This window comes from Capricornis sumatraensis, chromosome 6 (assembly GCF_032405125.1).
Source record: "Capricornis sumatraensis isolate serow.1 chromosome 6, serow.2, whole genome shotgun sequence".
In the NCBI taxonomy this organism is placed as follows: Eukaryota; Metazoa; Chordata; class Mammalia; order Artiodactyla; family Bovidae; genus Capricornis; species Capricornis sumatraensis.
In genome coordinates, this window is record NC_091074.1 from 67408966 (window position 1) to 67427170 (window position 18205).

General features: G+C 49.6%; 2 protein-coding genes across 5 annotated transcripts; both read right to left on the reverse strand.

Moving 5' to 3' along the window:
* Positions 1-1530: 1530 nt before the first annotated feature.
* PIGO (phosphatidylinositol glycan anchor biosynthesis class O) lies at positions 1531-9174 on the reverse strand. 2 transcript variants are annotated; one of them, XM_068974063.1, is made up of 12 exons: positions 9155-9174; positions 7620-8131; positions 6905-7048; positions 6593-6716; positions 6120-6279; positions 5597-5776; positions 5115-5348; positions 3824-3875; positions 3078-3281; positions 2653-2867; positions 1978-2048; positions 1531-1826 (listed from the first exon to the last, which is right to left on the reverse strand). In XM_068974063.1, exons 2-12 carry the CDS (start codon positions 8128-8130, stop codon positions 1565-1567), a joined length of 2157 nt encoding a protein of 718 aa, XP_068830164.1. In that variant the 5' UTR covers position 8131; positions 9155-9174; the 3' UTR covers positions 1531-1564. The 2 variants fall into 2 exon arrangements, with proteins under 2 accessions (XP_068830164.1, XP_068830163.1); XM_068974062.1 differs by having other exon boundaries at positions 3824-5348.
* A 5178-nt stretch (positions 9175-14352) lies between these two features.
* STOML2 (stomatin like 2) lies at positions 14353-17502 on the reverse strand. Of its 3 annotated transcripts, XM_068974145.1 has the most exons (10): positions 17397-17502; positions 17021-17158; positions 16453-16552; positions 16277-16335; positions 16093-16194; positions 15816-15950; positions 15522-15666; positions 15322-15401; positions 14989-15117; positions 14353-14618 (listed from the first exon to the last, which is right to left on the reverse strand). In XM_068974145.1, exons 1-10 carry the CDS (start codon positions 17439-17441, stop codon positions 14481-14483), a joined length of 1071 nt encoding a protein of 356 aa, XP_068830246.1. In that variant the 5' UTR covers positions 17442-17502; the 3' UTR covers positions 14353-14480. The 3 variants fall into 3 exon arrangements, with proteins under 3 accessions (XP_068830246.1, XP_068830247.1, XP_068830248.1); XM_068974146.1 differs by lacking the exon at positions 15816-15950; XM_068974147.1 differs by lacking the exon at positions 17021-17158 and having other exon boundaries at positions 17397-17441.
* Positions 17503-18205: the final 703 nt, after the last annotated feature.

The window sequence follows — 18205 nt, forward strand, 5'->3', positions numbered from 1 at the left end:
TTCCCCCGCCGCGGCAGGCTAGCCCGCCCTATGCATGCTGGGAGTTGTAGTACCAGTGGGAGCCGCCAGGAAAAGTCCAGCCCCAGAAGTCTCTTCAAAAAGAACTGACCAGGACTTCCTGGTGGTCTAGTGGTTGAGATCCCCAATGCAGGGATCACTGTTCGATTCCTAACGTTGGACGATCCCACATGCCTCGGGGCAACTAAGCCCAGGAGCCACAACTACTGATTCTGCCAGGTGCAACGAAAGAAGTCACCCAAGGAGAAACCCGCCCACCACAAGGAAGAGTAGTAGCCCCTGCTCCTGGCAACTAGAGAAATTTTAGGTGCAGCACCAAAGACCTAGCACAGCCATAAATTAAATAAATAAGAACTGACTGGAGACGGAGACCCTTGGTAATCAGCACATCCTATCACCATGAAGCACCAACATGCTCACCAGTCTGTTCAACCACATGCAGTCCGACTAGCTGGCAGTGCAGCCCCATGCCTGTGCACCCGGCACTGCTCAAATGTACCTGCCCAATCCTTTCAACAAATGGAGGGAACAGAACTGGAGCTCCATATGCAAAGAAGAAACAAACTGCAACCCTTGTCATCTACAAAGTGGATGAGTGTCATCGCAAAATGGATAAACTGGACTCGATTAAAATTAAAACCTCTTCTGCCACAAAGACACTGTCAAAGATGTAAGTCAAACCATTATGCTGTACACCTTAAACAGTGATGTCAATTATATCCCAATAAAACTGGGGGAAAAAATTCAGAGATGATTTCTCAATAGAAAATAAATATAAGAAAATTCAAAGAAAAGTCACAAAGTGGGAGAAGTTATTTGCAAATCATATACCTCATCTCTTCAAGTGGTCACATCTCTTCCTGTTCTGGGCACCCTCAAACTTCAAACCCCAGTCCTGACCCTTCTCCTTAGAAACTGCTTCCCATTTTTTTGGTGGACATTTCCATGAGGATTTCATGCCAGCACTTCAACACAACATAGAGGGGCACTGGAGACATCTGAGGATCTTCAGATTCATATGGCTTTGGCCCCAAGTCAGGAATAATCAATGGGACAAGGTGCATTAGATGGGCAAGTAGGTCTGATCCAGGGAGGCCTCCACAGGAGAGAAGGGCAGAGTGTTCTGAAGTGAGAGTACACATCGAGGAGGAGACACAGCACTACTGGGGCTTTAGACAGTGAAAGTCGGTGCCCCACAATGCGGCTCTGTTATCAGCCAAAGCAAAAGAATTTAGTAAAATACATCCCATGGCAAAGCGAAATGGCAGGTGGAATAACAGTAGTGATTTGCAAAGAGTTGGGAGAAGTGAATTCAGACAACTCTAACCACTTCTCAAAGGGTCTTAGATGCAGCCAGGTCTGCATAAGACAGCTGATCCTATCTGTGCCTGGATAAGGGAGACAGAACTTCCTCATATCCCTTACAGGACAGTCAGGGCTTCCACACCTCAGACACATATATTTACTTTATTATTTTATTCCACTTTGGAGACAGCCCCTCAGTTGCTCAGATGTATCCAATGTAGGAGTTAGGAATTAGGCTCTACTATGATCTTGAATTATAAAATAATGAAGTCCCAGATGCCAGTAGGTCCTGGCTGCATGGTGGTAAGAGGTGTGGCTGAGCCTTTCTTGCAGATGATCCAGCACCCGTATAGACCAGGCTAGATTGTTCTCCAGCTTTCTGCTGGGTCAGAACTAACTGCCTGAACCAGGAGCTCACAGCACCATCTACTCGCATCACCAAAGTTATGCCTAGACAAAGTCCCACGCTGCTCACAATGAAGCCCATGGCCTCAAAAATGAACCTGCAAAGAAAGGTAGAGAATCTCAAAGGACACAAACAGTAGATCTAGAGTCTTTTCCCCACTGAGGCAAAACTTGTCCATTCTCGATGTTCACTGTTTAATCCAAGGTTCACCCTCCCCACAGCAACATTTCTCAAGCAAATCCACTTACCTGGGGGCAAACACCTTCCAGACCAAGAGATGCCTGCGGAGGATGGAGGCTGCCAAGACACAGGCCAGAATCTGAAGGAAGAGAGGAGGGGTCAAATTATTGGGAAGGGGAGGAGGAAGTGGGTTAAGTAGAGAGTTGCTGTAGACCCCTGTGAAGAATGGAAGGGGAAAGAAAGCAGTACCTGTCAGTGGAAAGAACCCTGGGCTAAAAGTTAGGAAACATAATTCTTTTCTTGGCCATACTATGACTTGCAGTGTGACCGTGGACAAGCACTATTCATCTGTGTCTCTTAACACTCAGGCTTGGCTTCTCAGGGTGGAGGGAATGTCAGAGTCACACACTCTGCCTCTGAAGGAAAGGAAGATTAATTATCACAGCTTGGGAAAGAATCCTGATCATCACCTAAGCTTTTCCAGTCTGTCCAATGGAGTAATCCCCAAATGCAACCATCAAGTCCAGATCTAGCCTGTAGAGAGGAAACAATCCAAGACTAGGATGGAGACCCAGGTTAGAGTCTCAGTATTGCCATTTGAGGTCACTGGCCTTTGGGCAATCACTTCACTTACCTAAGCCTCAATCAAGGCTCTCTCCTAGGGTTTTGGCAAAGTGTGAAAGAAGGTGATGTCCATGCATGTGAAAAGATCACTAACTCTATGATCTGTCCCTTGCACCCACCTGAATACCAAGGACAAAGAGGTACTTGAGGCCCAGCTGCAGCAGTGCTGCACTGAAGTGGTGGGGTGCATCCCGGAGCCGCATCTCCATCCGTGGCTCCTGCTCCTCCTCAGGCCTGACTCTGGCCTCAGCTTCATTTCCTGGGGGCTGCCGCCTCTTCCGGGATCCTTGATTCTCACACAGAAAGGGCCAGAGCAGGAGCAACGGGCAACCTACTGCCTCAGAGAAAGGCAGGGCTAGAATCAAGGGAAGACCCATGGACCAGGTCACCCTGTCCCCCAAGTACTCTAGCTGGTTCAGCCTCCAATCAGCACAGGCCAAGGGGTGCCAAAGATCTAACAAAATGATCTTTCCCTACTCAAATGCAGGGGCTTCCTTTCCTTCCACAAAGCCACAGTGGAAGCAAGGGAGGAATGAGGAGGTACCTGCAAAGAGAATATGGGAGGCAAAGGTGTTGGCTCCCACCAGGAAAGCTGACAGCCAGGTAAAGTCACGACTCTCTGAGACTCCCACGAAGGCTGCATGCCATTGGATAGCTGAAAAGACAGGCTGGTGGCCGGTGGTATAGAAGGTCTGTGTGGCCATGAGGGCCCAAGCAAAGACTGCATGCCACGGCACAGTAAAAGGACCTGGGGGAACAGATACACCTCTTTACAGTCATGTCCCATTCCCTACCCCACAGCCCACTGCCCTGAGATCACACAAAACTACCACCTCAGTGCTAAGTCTCCTACATACACACATCCCCAACACCCCAACCTTCTAATAATCAACACTCTGTTATTCTAATTCCCTCCCTAGCACAAAGCCCCACTGCTCTAATCTGTGGTCAACTTCTTTCTCTCATATACACACAGTTCACTATCTCTTATCACTGGAAAATCAGGAAATGCACTCATGAGGATGCAGCATTTCCATAAAAACTGAGTCTTAGAAAACTGTATCTATCTCCTCCATGAATTCTGCTGGCCCTGAAAGTCAATGTAAGGGGTCAGTTAGCTTGACCACAGCAGATGAGAGAGAGGACATCAGGAAGACCCTCTTGACTGGGGGGTGTGAGACCCTGTATCAAGGTGAAGATCCTGAGGAGCAACACCTCCCTAAAGATAAGAGGGGCCGAACTTACATCCCTACTGTCCGTGGATGAATCAGGGCTGAGACATGTATTTACCAGGGGTGGTGATGGGTATCCCGGCAGCAAGCAGATGCAGGAGAAGGAAGCTCTGCAGAAACAGAAGCAGGAACACAAGGCTAATGCGCTCTGCATGCAATAGCAGAAGTGGGAAGGCCAAGAGGGTGAGGGCCGTGACCACAGCAGCTGAGTAGACGCTCCCCAGCTGACAGGCAGCCACCGTCAGCAGACCCTGAGATTTGGTCCTCTCTAGCCGGCCCCGGAACTCCTCTTGTATGTGTCGGTAGATTTGAGGAACCACATAATCCAGGTCAGCCTGAGAAGTGGGGGGACCTGAGAAGGGAGTGAGGACAGTCCTGGTCCTTGGAGCACCTGTTGTGGCCTTCACCAGCACTGTCACAGGCCTCCAGAGCAGCAGCATGAGCCCTGAAGCGGCCAACCCTGCCACAGCCCGAGGCAACATAACTGACGCCCCAGAGACCAGGGCCCGGAGACGTGGGGGTGCTTCATCTGCCCCTGATGCCAATGCCCAGTAGGCAGCAGTGCCCAGTCCCATTAGGGGCAGCCCCCAGCGCACAAAGAGCACAGGGGGCTCAGGGCTCTTGAGATTACCATAGCAGCGAAGCCACAGCCGCACAGAGGCTAACAGGGCCACCAGAGCCCCGACACAAGCTCCATACCACAAATTCTTGGCTCGACCATCCACTGTGGATCGCAAGGGACTCAGCAAAGGAGAGGAGCTGCAAACAGGTGTCTCTTCATGGCAGCGATAAAAAAGTCCAGCTAGCCTTACACATAAAAGCAACCCAACTACAAGTCCCATGGCATGCATGGCACTGTATTGTGGGGGGCCTGTTGGAGTCAAAAAGCCAAGGCGAGGTATTGAGAGTAGCTTAGGTGGCAGCAGCTTGCCCTCCCAGTGAAGTCGAGCAACCAGGAGCAAGGTGAGTGAGATCAAAAGGAAGGGGGCAACCCTGGCCTCGGTTATAATATAGCTATCGGAGAAGAAACCAGCAAAGCGAATGAGCAGGAGTAACAGGACTGGCCCGGGCATGGGAAGGAGAGATGCCAGGGGACTTTTTGATCCCCAGCTCGCCCAAGCTTTCCACAGAAAAGGCAGGAGTGAGCCCACTGCAGCCGTGACCCCTAGAACCACGGAATCCAGCTTCAGCCCAGTAGATGCCAGGAGTCCAGCACACACCATGGCCCCACTCAGACCCGAGGCCATGGGTTTTAGGAGAGGGCCGAAACAGAAGGCTGGGGATGATGCCCACTGGGATACCAGGAGGCAAAGAAAGCAGGTAGCAGCCAGAAGAGCAGCACCCCCTGCCATGCGGAGCAGAGAAAAACGAGCCCAAGACTCAATGCACATGGCCCGAACTCCCCGCAGGAACTGCTGCAGCTCAGGAATCACAGTCTGGAGCACTGCCTCAGCCCCCTGGGGGCTCTGCAGAAGTCGCTGGTAGTCAGCAGAAGCCTTGGAGAAGAGCTTCTGCAATCGATGCAGCTCCTGAACTTGAAGGTCCTGAGCAGTGGCTGAGTAGGTGTGAAGAAATCGGGACACCTGGCAAAAAAGATCAGAGGCCAAGGGGAGAAGCTCAGAGACATAAATTGGGACACGGGCAAAGATAGGTACTACCAAAGAGAGTACCTGGAAATCAAGATCCCAAAATCTTTCTAGGACCGAGGGAGAGGGAGGACATGGCTATGGAATGTGTGATTAAGACTGAACAAGGGATAATCAAGTGGGTCATTATGCTTCTCCCACGCCCAACCTAACTCTGTCACCTGGAAGCCCAGCCCATTACTTACCTGCTGGGCATTGAGATACAGAGCTGAGGCTTGGGCCAGAGCGGAGGAGCGAGGCTGGGAGTCTTCAATCTCTGAGAACACCTCAGCTATCACCTCCCCGATGTTTCCAAATGGGATGGGCAGGCCCAGCAACAGAGCCAGCGTAGGCACAAGGCTGATTTGAGGAATTATCTCTGGCTCCTAGAGAACAGGGGCAGGGGTCAATGGCTTCACCAAAGAGGTGAGATCTGGGGACTTCCTGGTCCAGTGGTTAAGACTCTGTGATTCTACTGCAGGGAGAAAAGGTTCGATCCTTGGTCAGTACACTAAGATCCCTCATGCCATGTAGAGCAGCCAAAAAAGAAAAAAGAGGTAAGAGCAGTGTTTGGAGTGGAAGACACAGGGGACTTAGGCAGGAAACAAGAGTGGAGGATGCCCAAGGTCATGAATTTGGGGGATTAAAACAGAGGGATCCACAAGAATGCTATGATCATGATGTAAGTTGAATAGTAGGAAACCACACAAAGCGCATCTCAGGACTTACCTCTGCAGGAGCACTGGGGAAGAGAGCTCTGGGACTATACAGAAAAAGCGCAGCTGAGGTTTCCAGCTCACTGTCTCCTCCATGGTTCCCACTGACAGTCATCCCATGGTCGCCAGTCACCACCAGCAGTGTGTCATTCTTCAGACGCTTCACGAGTCCCCTGGGGGAATCAAGACATGTGTCGGGTGGTAGAGAGAGAGAGAAATTTTTTTTTCAGGGGCCCATTTACCCCCAGCCATAACTTCCATTAGTGGGGCCTAGACATCTGGCAAAAAGTCACCTCTTTAGTACCAACCCTACTGCCCAAAACCACACCTTGAGTTACTCAAAATGGATGAGACCCCTAGTGTCAGAGAAAGGCCTAAAGACAGAATTCAACCAAGAAAGGGACCCCAAATAAAGACTTTTTTCTTTTGGGACCACATATCATCTCAGACACAAACCCACTCCCCCAGCCAAAACCCCACACTCACTGGATCATTTTATCCATTTGGGTAAGTTTCCTAGCCATTTCAGGATGGTAAGGGTCATGCTTGTGGCCACAGTGATCCACACCCAGGAAGTGAGTAATCAGCACATCCCATCTGTCGCTGTCCACTGTGAAGGAGAGAACCTAAGCACATGGGATTAAGGCTCACTCTTCAACCCCAGCCAGGCTCTGATGTTCCTATGTCCAAGGACACAGGCCCAGGCCACTGCATCCATGGTAGGTTCAGAATTTGTAACTGACACAGCCCTCCCCACCGCCCAGTCTTGGTCAGGACTGCCTCAGACCCCGTGCTCACTGGTTGGGTAGAGGTGTTTCATGATGCCATTGTCCACTGTCTCTAGGTCTCTGACATTGAAGGATGGGAAGAATAAAGCTTGGGAGAAAACTCCAGGGAAAAGATCATTCCAGGTTTCATCTCCCATGAAGACCACACGTTTTCCTGCAGGGACATAGGAGTCAGGGGAGGAGGAAGAGGAGAGGCCTTTTAAAGATCTATCAGAATTCCCAACCGTGCACTCTAAGGCACAGCAGTTCATTCAACAACTCTTTATCCTTCGAGGCCTACCATTTTCTACCAGGAAGCTTTCCCTAACAATACTCCACCCAGATCTCTTACTACTTGTTCCTATAAAAGGCTCTGCTAGTCCTCAGACCCTGGCTCTATCTTGGCTGCTGTTTTTCCTGGGTGCATCTTGCTTTTTCCCAGTCAATGAGTGGACAGGGCCTGGATTCTCTTTCTCCTCCACACTTTGTGAGGGTACCAGACCCACAACTCTTCATCTCTCCCATGCCCCTTGATCAAGAGCTGCCCAAAAGTAAAATCAATACCCCATGCAGATTAGAAACTCCGTGACACAGCCTGCACCTGTGCTCCCTGCAAGCAGGGCTGTGGTCTCTTTCTCCTTCCTGTACTAGCTAGTCAAGCATGCAGCTGGGCACCCAAAGTTCTGATTCTCTGACTTCCAAAGAAATTTGCCAAGTTTTACTCCTGGCCACCAAAGAGGACTAACCTGTACTGGAAAGCTGCTTAATGAGATTATCTTCCACTATGGCGCTGCTGGCAAAATTACTGCCAGCATCAACAAAGGTAGGCAGTGAGCCGGTGGTTAAGGCCTTGAGGCGCTGCATGGTGGTGGTCGGGGGGTCAGCCTTGGCTTGGTAGAGCCTGGCATGGTGAGGCTGACTTTCCAGGAGCCTCTGCAAGAAGCCCATTTTACCCAGGAAAGGCAGGGAGACAGGAGGCTCCCCAGAAACAGGTGAGCGTTGGGGCTGGGCAAAGTCAAATCGCAGAGCATCTATCACCACCAACACAAGCCGAGAGAATCGGGAAGCCATCCAGCAGGCCCCCGGTTCCCCTCGGCCCCCCCATGGCAGGGCTCCAGGGCCTGGGGGCTCTTGACAGCTGCTATGGTTGGTGAGCTCCCAACGGGTGAGCAGGAAGCCACTGGTGAAGAGAGCAATGCCGGCGTAGAAGAGGAAGCTCACCCAGGCCAGGAAAAGCAGCACTGAGATCTTCTGCATCCTGGTAGTGGCAGGAGAGGGAATTCATAACTGTGAGGCAAAGAACCAGTAGATAGTCTAGTCTCTCAGTACAAAGCCCTGTTAGAATCACTTCCTCTTGGAAGCTCTCCAGAAGATAAACAGTCCCATAACCAACCCAATGTAGTGTTCCTCTCCATCAGTTATATGAGAGTTTCTGAAAGTGAGGTGTGCAGGCTACCGGCATCAACCTGGAGCGGGTGTTTTAAAAATGCTGACTTTCAGACTTCCTTGATGGTCCAGTGGTTAAGAATCCACGTGTCAACACAGGGGGAACGGGCGGGATCCCTGGTTGGGGGAGATTCCACATACCCGTGCACCACAACTCCTGAGCCTGAACTCTAGAGCCCAGTGCTCCCTAACAAGGGAAGCCACCACAATGAGACCAGGCACTGCAAGGAAGAGCAGCCCCCACTCACTCCAAGGAGAGAAAGCCCACGCAAAGCAAGGAAGACTCAGGGCAGCCAAAAGTAAAATAAAAAAACGTCACCCGAGATCCCCGGAATCAGGATCTTTGAGGGTGGAGCAAAAGAATTTGTATATGTACTTCAGGAGATCCTAATGATGGAAAACACAATCCAGGGGAAAAGTTATTCCAAGTGGTAGACTGCTTTCCGACAGCCCGCTTCTCCTCTCTGCTCGCCAATTTCAACAACCCTGGGGTGGCCAAGGCTCACAGCCACAGGGGAATCCAGGCCAGGCTGACGGCGCCGCCTGGCGGGGACTTAGGAATCGTACTCCGCTTCCGGACACCCAGGATAACCAGACGAGAAGCGCGACCTCCCCGGCTCAGCAGGGCAGAGGCGCGAGGTCTTAAGGCGGTTGGGCCTCGCTGGGACCCAGACGTCCAGATGGCTTTGCCTCCTCCGATGGCTGTCCGGCCTCCGGCTGGAAACCTTGACAGGGTACTGGGCCCGCCAGACTGCCAGCTCTGTGAGTGGGGTAGGAAGGTCCCTAATTTCTGGGAAAAGCAAGAGTAAGGGGATTTAGGAAGCCCCTGCCTCACCTTGAATGGCGCCCGGAAGTGCAGCGACGGCGCCTGCCGCCCGACACCACAGAGGTGCGTGCGACGGATAGAGCGACCCGCAGGGGTCTTCGTCGCCATCTGCTGGCGCCTCCGAGGAAGTTCGGCAAGAAACGCAGGGCTAGCCTGAGGAGTTTAATGGGAGATGAGTAATTTCGTATTCTTGCCTGGAAAATCCCTTGGATGGAGGAGCCTGGTGGGCTACAGTCCATGGGGTCGCTAAGAGTTGGACACGACTGAGCGACTTCACTTTCACTTTTCACTTTCATGCATTGGAAAAGGAAATGGCAACCCTCTCCAGTGTTCTTGGCTAGAGAATCCCAGGGACGGGGAAGCCCGGTGGGCTGCCGTCTGTGGGGTCGCACAGAGTCGGACACGACTGAAGCGACTTAGCAGCAGCAGCAGCATAGTAATTTAGAATCGGGGGCAAGGCATTAAGCTAGAAGAGTTGAGGGAACCACTGTCCATTCTTGGTTAAGACTAAGATCTAGGCTTCTGAAGCCAAACAGCTTGAATCCTAGCTCTGCCACTGATTGTCATTATTGGACATTATCTCGTCTGTAAAATAGGGATAATATTTATTTCCCCTTTTTTGCCAAGCTGACTCCAAATGATAGCTTTTATTATTCATCCTTCCCAAGTTTTTCACTGAATTTTACAACTCAGTAATAAAAAGACAATCAATTCAAAATTGAGCAAAGGATCTGAATAGACATTTCTCCAAAGAAGATACATTAATGACCAATTAACACATTAGAAGATGCTCAATATTATTAGCCATCAGCAAAATGTTGGAGATATTACTTCAAACCCAGGAGGATAGCTATAACAAGTATTGGTATGGGTGTGAACAAAGTTCAGTTCAGTCTACGGCCTTACCACCCTGAACGCGCCTGATCTCGTCTGATCTCGGAAGCTAAGCAGGGTCGGACCCGGTTAGTACTTGGATGGGAGAAAGTTCAGTTCAGTTCATTTCAGCCGTTCAGTCGTGTCCAACTCTTTGCAACCCCATGAACCGCAGCACACCAGGCCTCCCTGTCCATCACCAGCTCCTGGAGTTTACCCAAACTCATGTCCATTGAGTTGAGATGCCATCTAACCATCTCATCTTCTGTTGTCTCTTTCTCCTGCCTTCAATCTTTGCCAGCATCAGGGTCTTTTCAAATGAGTCAGCTCTTCGCATCGGGTGGCCAAAATATTGGAGTTTCAGCTTCAGCATCAGTCCTTCCAATGAACACCCAGTACTGATTTCCTTTAGGATGGACTGGTTGGATCTCCTTGCAGTCCAAGGGACTCTCAGGAGTCTTCGCCAACACCACAGTTCCAAAGCATCAATTCTTCAGCACTCAGCTTTCTTTATAGTCCAACTCTTACATGCATAAGATTACTGGAAAAACCACAGCCTTGGCTAGATGGATCTTTGTTGGCAAAGTAATGTCTTTGCTTTTTAATATGCTTTCTAGGTTGGTCATGACTTTCCTTCTAAGGAGTAAGTATCTTTTAATTTCATACCTGCAGTCACCATCTGCTGTGATTTTGGACCCCCCAAAAATAAAATCAGCCACTGTTCTTACTGTTTCCCCATCTATTTGTCATGAAGTGATGGGACCAGATGCCATGATCTTAGTTTTCTGAACGTTGAGCTTTAAGCCAACTTTTTCACTCCCCACTTTCACTTTCATTGAGGCTCTTTAGTTCTTCTTCAGTTTCTGCCATAAGGATGGTGTCATCTGCATATCTGAGGTTATTGATATTTCTCCCAGCAATCTTGATTCCAGCTTGTGCTTCTTCTATCCCAGCATTTCTCATGATGTACACTGCATATGAGTTAAATAAGCAGAGTGACAATATACAGCCTTGACGTACTCCTTTTCCTACTTGGAACCAGTCTGTTGTTCTATGTCCAGTTCAAACTGTTGCTTCCTGACCTGCATACAGGTTTCTCAAGAGGGAGGTCAGGTGGTCTGGTATTCCCATCTCTTTCAGAATTTTCCACAGTTTATTGTGATCCACACAGTCAAAGCCTTTGGTATAGTCAATAAAGCAGAAATAGATGTTTTTCTGGAACTTCCTTGCTTTTTTGATGATCCAGTGAATATTGGCAATTTGATCTCTGGTTCCTCCGCCTTTTCTAAATCCAGCTTGAACATCAGGAAGTTCACGGTTCACGTATTGCTGAAGCCTGGCTTGGAGAATTTTGAGCATTTAGTAGCATGTGAGATGAGTGCAATTGTGCAGTAGTTTGAGCATTCTTTGGCATTGCCTTTCTTTGGGATTGGAACGAAAACTGACCTTTTCCAGTCCTGTGGCCACTGCTGAGTTTTCCAAATCTGCTGACATATTAGTGCAGCACTTTCATAGCATCATCTTTTAGGATTTGATGTAATTCAAGTGGAATTCCATCACCTCCACTAGCTTTGTTCGTAGTGATACTTCCTAAGGCCCACTTGACTTCACATTCCAGGATGTCTGGTTCTAGGTGAGTGATCACAGCATCGTGATTATCTGGGTTGTGAAGATCTTTTTTGTACAGTTCTTCTGTGTTTTCTTGCCACTTCTTCTTAATATCTTCTGCTTCTGTTAGGTCCATACCATTTCTGTCCTTTATTGAGCCCATCTTTGCATGAAATGTTCCCTTGGTATCTCTAATTTTCTTGAAGAGATCTCTAGTCTTTCCTATTCTATTGTTTTCCTCTATTTCTTTGCACTGATCACTGAGGAAGGCTTTCTTATCTCTCGTTGCTATTCTTTGGAACTCTGCATTCAAATAGGTATATCTTTTTTCTCCTTTACTTCTCTTCTTTTCACAGCTATTTGTTAAGGCCTCCTCAAACAGTCATTTGGTTTTTTTGCATTTCTTTTTCTTGGGGATGGTCTTAATCCCTATCTCCTGTACAATGTCACAAACCTCCGTCCATGTTCACCAGGCACTCTATCAGATCTAGTCTCTTAAATCTATTTCTCACTTCCAACTGTATAATCATAAGGGATTTGATTTAGGTCATACCTGAATGGTCCAACTGCTGGTGGAATTGTAAATCGTACATCAGCTTTTGAAAAGTTTGGCAGTTCTTCAGGTTAAACAGAGTTACCATATAACCCAGCAATTCCACGTGTAGGTATATACCCAAGGGAAATGAAAAACATGTGGCCACACAAAAACTTGCACATGAAGGTTCACAGTAGCCTTATCATAATAGCCAAAAGGTGAAAACATCCCAAATGGCCTTCACTGATCAATGGATGAACAAAATATGTTTTATCTATATAATAGAATAGTTTGCCAATTAAAAAAAGAGAGAGAGATAAAGTATTACAAGTGGCTACATGCTGCTACATGAATAAACCTTAAAAACATGCTAAGTAGGAAAAAATCGATCACAAAATAGCACATATTTTTCCATTTATAAGAATACATAAAGCTACAGACACATAAAGTAAATTAGTGGTTGTCTAGGGCCCAGGGGAGAGAGGAATGACTGCTGATGGGCACCGGGTTTTGTGGCAGGCTGGGAATGGGAGAGCAGTGATGAAAATGTTCTAGATTGTGACAGCTGCACGATGTATGAACATATTACACATTATTGAATTCACACTTGAAGCAGGTGAATTGCAGTATATGTGAAGTATCTCAGGAAAACTACCATTTAAAACAAAACAGAAAACCTCTCTAGTGGTTTCTCATCTCAGAGTTGAGCCCAGATGATTTTAGTGGCCCTAGCAATCAACATACCCTCTCCACACCTCCTTATCTGATTCATCTAGCTGCCCTTTATTTCCCGAACTCTGTCCCATCCACTGTAGCTCCTAGCTCGCCCCAATAAGGCAGCCACTCTCTGCCTTAGGTGTGTCTGCAATCTCCTGTTAGCTTTACTCCCAGGTAGCCAAGTGTGTCTTCCCCTCATCTTCATATCCAAGCTTCAATGCACCATCAGTGAGGCTTCCTGCAACACGCTACTTAATGTTATAGCCCCATCAAGTTCCCCATCTCCCTTCCTTTAATTTCCTCTGTAGCACAACTCATCAGCATCTTATTAACGATTTGTCCCTTCCAAATAGAATGTAAGTTCATTGGGAGTAGGAAATTTTATTACTGTATCCTCTGTTCCTGGCATATAGTTGGGATTCAATAAGCAGTTATTAAATGGATAAGTAAATTCTAATTCAGAAATATGTTGAAATATCCCTCTGCCTTCATCTCCAAAGCCCCTGATCTCTGTTCACCCTCTAGGACCACTGAGGCAGCCCTCTTACTGTCCTTCCAGCCTCCCATCTCTTTTTCAGATCCTCTGACCACATAGGAGCAGGGCAGCTCTATCTAAAACACCAATTACCTTAATCGTCTTAAAATTCTTCATGGGAAGGGGAAAAAACCCTTCACGCCCCTGCATCAGCCTCCCCTCGATAAAGTCCAAACTTTCAGACCCTATCTCCCTGAGGTTTGGCCTTTGCCACACAGTCACATCCCCTAACACCCCACCCTTCAGCCACAACAAGAAACAACTCTGAATGTTCTAATTTCTCTGGAGCCATGGGTCTTTGCATATCTTAGTCCCAAACCATCATCTGATGAATCCATCAGTTTTTCCAGCCTGAGCCCAGTGGCAGGGTTAGTAACCTTGCTGCCCACAGTGACATGCTCCTCCCCACAGGATCCCTCAGCCAGAACGTCCCTCCACCTTGGCACGCATCACTTTGTACTTCAGTCTGCTTCCTGTGAAAACGGGGATGACTGGGTTTGGGTTCTTTTGTAACCTATATCTAACATTGAGCCTCGCAAATGGTAGACATGATTCAATGTTTTTGAATGAACGAATGAGTGTCCTCAGTCCCTGAGGACCCGATGAGCATTCAGCAGCATTACTCTACCAGGGCAGTCCTCTTTCCCTTTAATAAAACCCCAACACTTGCTCAAATTCACAGCCCCACACTTAGCAAGAGGGGGCACTACTCTCCCCAGCCGGCAGTTTGATAGACATATGGCTTAATTCTTGCACTATATCCCACAGCTTTTCCTGAAGACAGGCAGGATGACTGATACGAGGTTCACTCTTATTCACGAAGGAATCGGTTCCCAAGACCTGACAGGACTAGAGGCTGGCAGAAGTCATCCAAGGAAAACACTGGTGACTTTCCCAACTTCATTCTCCAAGCAAAGAGAACAGTATCAGTTTGCCATTGGCCAGTTTATTACATGATTAAAGTTCAAATAAAAAAATAATAACCAAAATCTTGGCAGGGAGGCTAAAGCCAGAGTCTGTCAGTGCTGCTTCCCTGTCCCTCACCTCCCTGCCCAAGCCCAGCTCCATTAACTCATCTTGACTCGATCAAGTTCCTCATCGAGACTCGCATCTGTGCTCCGGACATCTCTGCTGCTCCTGCTGGAGACTGAGTCCTGGGCTTCCGGTACCGGGGCTTTGGTGAGGGCCCCGTACACACCCATGGCCTGAGGGGAGGGACAGACAGACAGCCATCAGGACACATGGCAGGAGGCATAGCCCACACACCAATGGCTCAAAGGAAGAAGGGAGAGCTGGGGCCAGTAAACTTGTTTTTCCTTTCTCTTAAGCCTCAGTCTTAAAAGTTTTGGAGTCTGTTCTAGGAATGTTATACACTCCCAGCACAGGGTCACCCTCAAAATGCTAATGCAGGTATCTGCAAGAAAAAGGATGTCTCAAGGGGTTTCCTTCCATCAGGGATGAGTGGAATGCCTCATTCAGGGGACTCTAAAAGTCTCTATGGTGAAAGTGATGATGGTGGCGGGATGGTCTTGCTCTCTGGCTTGGTGCTGTGCTGAGTCCTCAGGGCACTCTAACCTGAGCCACCATACTGGTGACGTCGCCAGGGTTGGAGGGCAGCAGGATAGTGTTGGAGTCCTTGGCCAGTTTAGAGAATGCGCTGACGTACTGCTCGGCCACAGTCAGTGAAGCTGCTGCATCTCCGTTCTGTGGCCACAGGGAGGATAAAAATCAGAGATCACAGACTTGGAGAGGAAGGAAGGAAGAAAGTGGAGAGAAATCAGGTTCCCAGAAAGAGGACACGCAATGTGGCTCAATGGAACCAAAAAGGCAGGAATTTCTCCCAGGGTAGAAGACAGAACCCCTTCTACTGCCAAATCCCATCCCTACTCCCACCCAGGGGCCTCTCACATGTTGTGTCAGAGCTGCAGCCAGGATGCGAATAGCTTCAGCTTTAGCCTTGGCCTTGGCCAGAACTGCACTGGCCTCTCCTGAAAGAAAAAAAGAGAAAGAACTTGATCTATGAGGTCAGGGTACCCCAAAGCTTCTGTCCTTACCAACCTTCAAAGACCCACACCCTGTTCATCCCTCAGCCTCTACCCTCTGCTGACCTGCTGCCTGATTTATTTGTTCAGCCTTTTCTGCCTCGGAGGCCAGGATCTGTGCCTGCTTCTTTCCCTCTGCCACGTTGATGGCTGACTCTCGAGTCCCCTCAGACTCTAGAACTGTGGCCCGTTTCCGCCGCTCTGCCTCCACCTAGAAGCCCCAAGCAATGAGAAACCAGAGTAAAAGAAAGACCTGACACTGATCTGCAGCTGGACCCTTTTCAGTAGGGAAGAGCATCCAGGTTTCCTATGCAACTGGAGCCTCCTGAAGTACTCCTCCCCACTCCCCCCATTCTCCACCTGCATCTGCATGGACTCCTTCACCCGGGGCGGTACATGAATATCCTTGATCTCGTAACGGAGGCAGCGGATGCCCCAGCAGTCGGCAGCCTGGTTGATGGCATCCACGATGCTAGCATTGAGGGACTCCCGCTCCTGGAGGATGAGAGGTGGAAGCTCCATGGCCTCAACTCACCTATCAGGAGGCTAGATGAAGAAGGTCCCGAGACTGATCCCAGAAAGGACTGAATGCCAGGTATGAGTCTTCAAACCCTAACTCTGACTCAGATCCCCTTACCCGGAAGACTTTGTCCAGAGAGAGTTTGCCAAGCTCTGATCTCATGGTTGTCTGAGCTAGCTGGGTGACAGCATACTCAGGGTCTTCCACACCATAGCTTGCCTGAAAGGGGCATGGAGACTGTAAGTGCCTTGGGGCAGGATTTTGGGAAGGAGAGCAACTCAGGAGCTGCAAAGGTAGATACCTTGTAGGGGTCCATGATGCGCAGGTAAAGGACTCCATCGATTTGCAGAGTTACATTGTCTGTAGGTGTGGAAGCAGGAGAGAAATAAGGTCAGGCCCCTGGGTTTCAATGAGCTTTCCCTCCTGCCACCATGGCCTAACGGCCTCAGAGAACCCGTGTCACCCCACACCCCTCACCAAGTGTCACAGCAGACTGCTCAGGCACGTTGATGACAATTTCCTTGAGACTCTGCACATATCGGATCCGGTCTAACACAGGGATGAGGATATTCAAGCCCTGGGAAGAGGAGTCACAGGTCTTCAGAAGGACATGGGACTGTAGGGTTGGAATCCAAGCTAGGCCTGGAGTGGGTAGGCAATCAATATAGATTCTGCCCAGAAAACATAAGACTTGGGATGTCACTGATAGATAGGAAGGTAAGGGTACGAATGTCAGGCTGGATCTCTGAATGGAAGGGAAAATCAAGGGAACAGGAGCCAGCAGAATAGCCTTCTCCATGCAGACAGGTGGAACTGAGAGGGTGAACAGAAGAGATTCCCAACATGGGGCCTGTGGGATGCTAGGGCAATAGGAAAAGGCGGTAAGATGGGTATGACGGTCAACAGTCTGGGCCCTGCCGGGTTTGGTCTAGGGTGTCAGAACCCAAAGGCGAAGGCAGGCCCCACCAAGGTCTCACCCCATCCCCCCAAGTCGTGAGGGAATTGGGATTCAGGCTGGCCCGTGGTGGGCAGAAGAGGTTCTCACAGGCTCCAGGATCCGGTGGAATCGGCCCATTCGCTCCACCACCCAGGCCTCCTGCTGTGGCACAAACAGGACCACGGTGTTTCGGGGCAATCCAGACGAGGCGCGGCGCGGAGCGCGGGCAGAAGCCTGGAAGGAGCCCTGAAGGGAAGAAGAGGATTTCCAGAGGCCCAGCCAGCCAGGCACCCCGCCCCTCTCGGCGCCCGTCCGGGAGTTAAGTCCCTAAACCACGACCCTAAAGGGTTCTCGGAGAGGGACTCATGTGAGTACCAAAATCTGCGACCTCAGTTCTCTCCCAAACTTAGAATCTGGCCCATTCCCAGTTGAAGACCCAGGTGGTCTCTGGCCTGATCCTTAGAGAAGGATGCCTCGCACTCACCTTCAGCAAAAGGGCCCCAGTTCCCCGCGCCGCGCGCGCCAGCATTTCCCACGGCCACAGGGACCTCCGGAACCAACGAGACGCGTAGCGGAGCGGTCGCTCTAGATGTCCGGACCTGAGCCTTTCCTCCTGTATTTCCACTCCCCCGGATGTACTTCCGGTTTTCCTCTTTCCCCGCCCCCTCCCATACTCAGCCAATCAGCGTTACTTGGCAGAAGCGTGAGTCAAGTTGCTCCCGGTGAGACCCAGATCTTTCAGAGAGCGACCAAGGCCGAAGGTTCTTGTTCTGTGTGAACAAGCGCAAGCTTCCCAACAGAGTGACCAACTGGAGGCTATTTTCCACGTGTAGGTGGCCCAGAAAAGCCTCCCAGAGTTCTTTACCCCCACTGGAGACTCAGTGTACCTTTCTGAGCGTATAATCGCCCCATCTGTCACCATAGCGACCGGGCGACTGGCGCTGTCTCAGAGCCAAGGTTGCCATAGTGACATTCTCTGGTAGTCCTGCTGTGTTGTACCCAGCCCTCCCACTGGGGACTGACCCCATTCCCGTTGCCATGGTGATTGGGCCTAACATTGCCCAGTGATTGGACTGAGATTTCTCCCTCCGGTCTTTTCCCAAGGAACCATAGCTTTTTCTACCTCTACCCCGTCAGGGTCTATTAGGCCAGGTTCCTTGACACATAGTCCAGCACACAGCCCCAACATTCAGCGTTCACCCTGCACACATCTCTGATGCTTTAGCACATAGGACTTGCATAATCATCCTCATTTTACATATTGGAGTGCTGAAACTCAGAGGAGCTAAAATC

Bases quoted from the DNA above. Each gene is read 5' to 3' on its own strand.
- PIGO (XM_068974062.1), bottom strand. From the start codon at position 8,130: ATGCAGAAGATCTCAGTGCTGCTTTTCCTGGCCTGGGTGAGCTTCCTC. The intron at 7,049-7,619 runs GTTAGTCCTCTT...ATGTCCCTGCAG, and splicing joins TAAGCAGCTTTCCAGTACAG to GAAAACGTGTGGTCTTCATG. The intron at 6,280-6,592 runs GTGAGTGTGGGG...TGATTCCCCCAG, and splicing joins CAAATGGATAAAATGATCCA to GGGACTCGTGAAGCGTCTGA.
- STOML2 (XM_068974145.1), bottom strand. From the start codon at position 17,441: ATGCTGGCGCGCGCGGCGCGGGGAACTGGGGCCCTTTTGCTGAAG. The intron at 16,553-17,020 runs GTGAGAACCTCT...TCCTCTTCCCAG, and splicing joins TCCACCGGATCCTGGAGCCT to GGCTTGAATATCCTCATCCC. The intron at 16,336-16,452 runs GTGAGGGGTGTG...CCACACCTACAG, and splicing joins GCAGTCTGCTGTGACACTTG to ACAATGTAACTCTGCAAATC.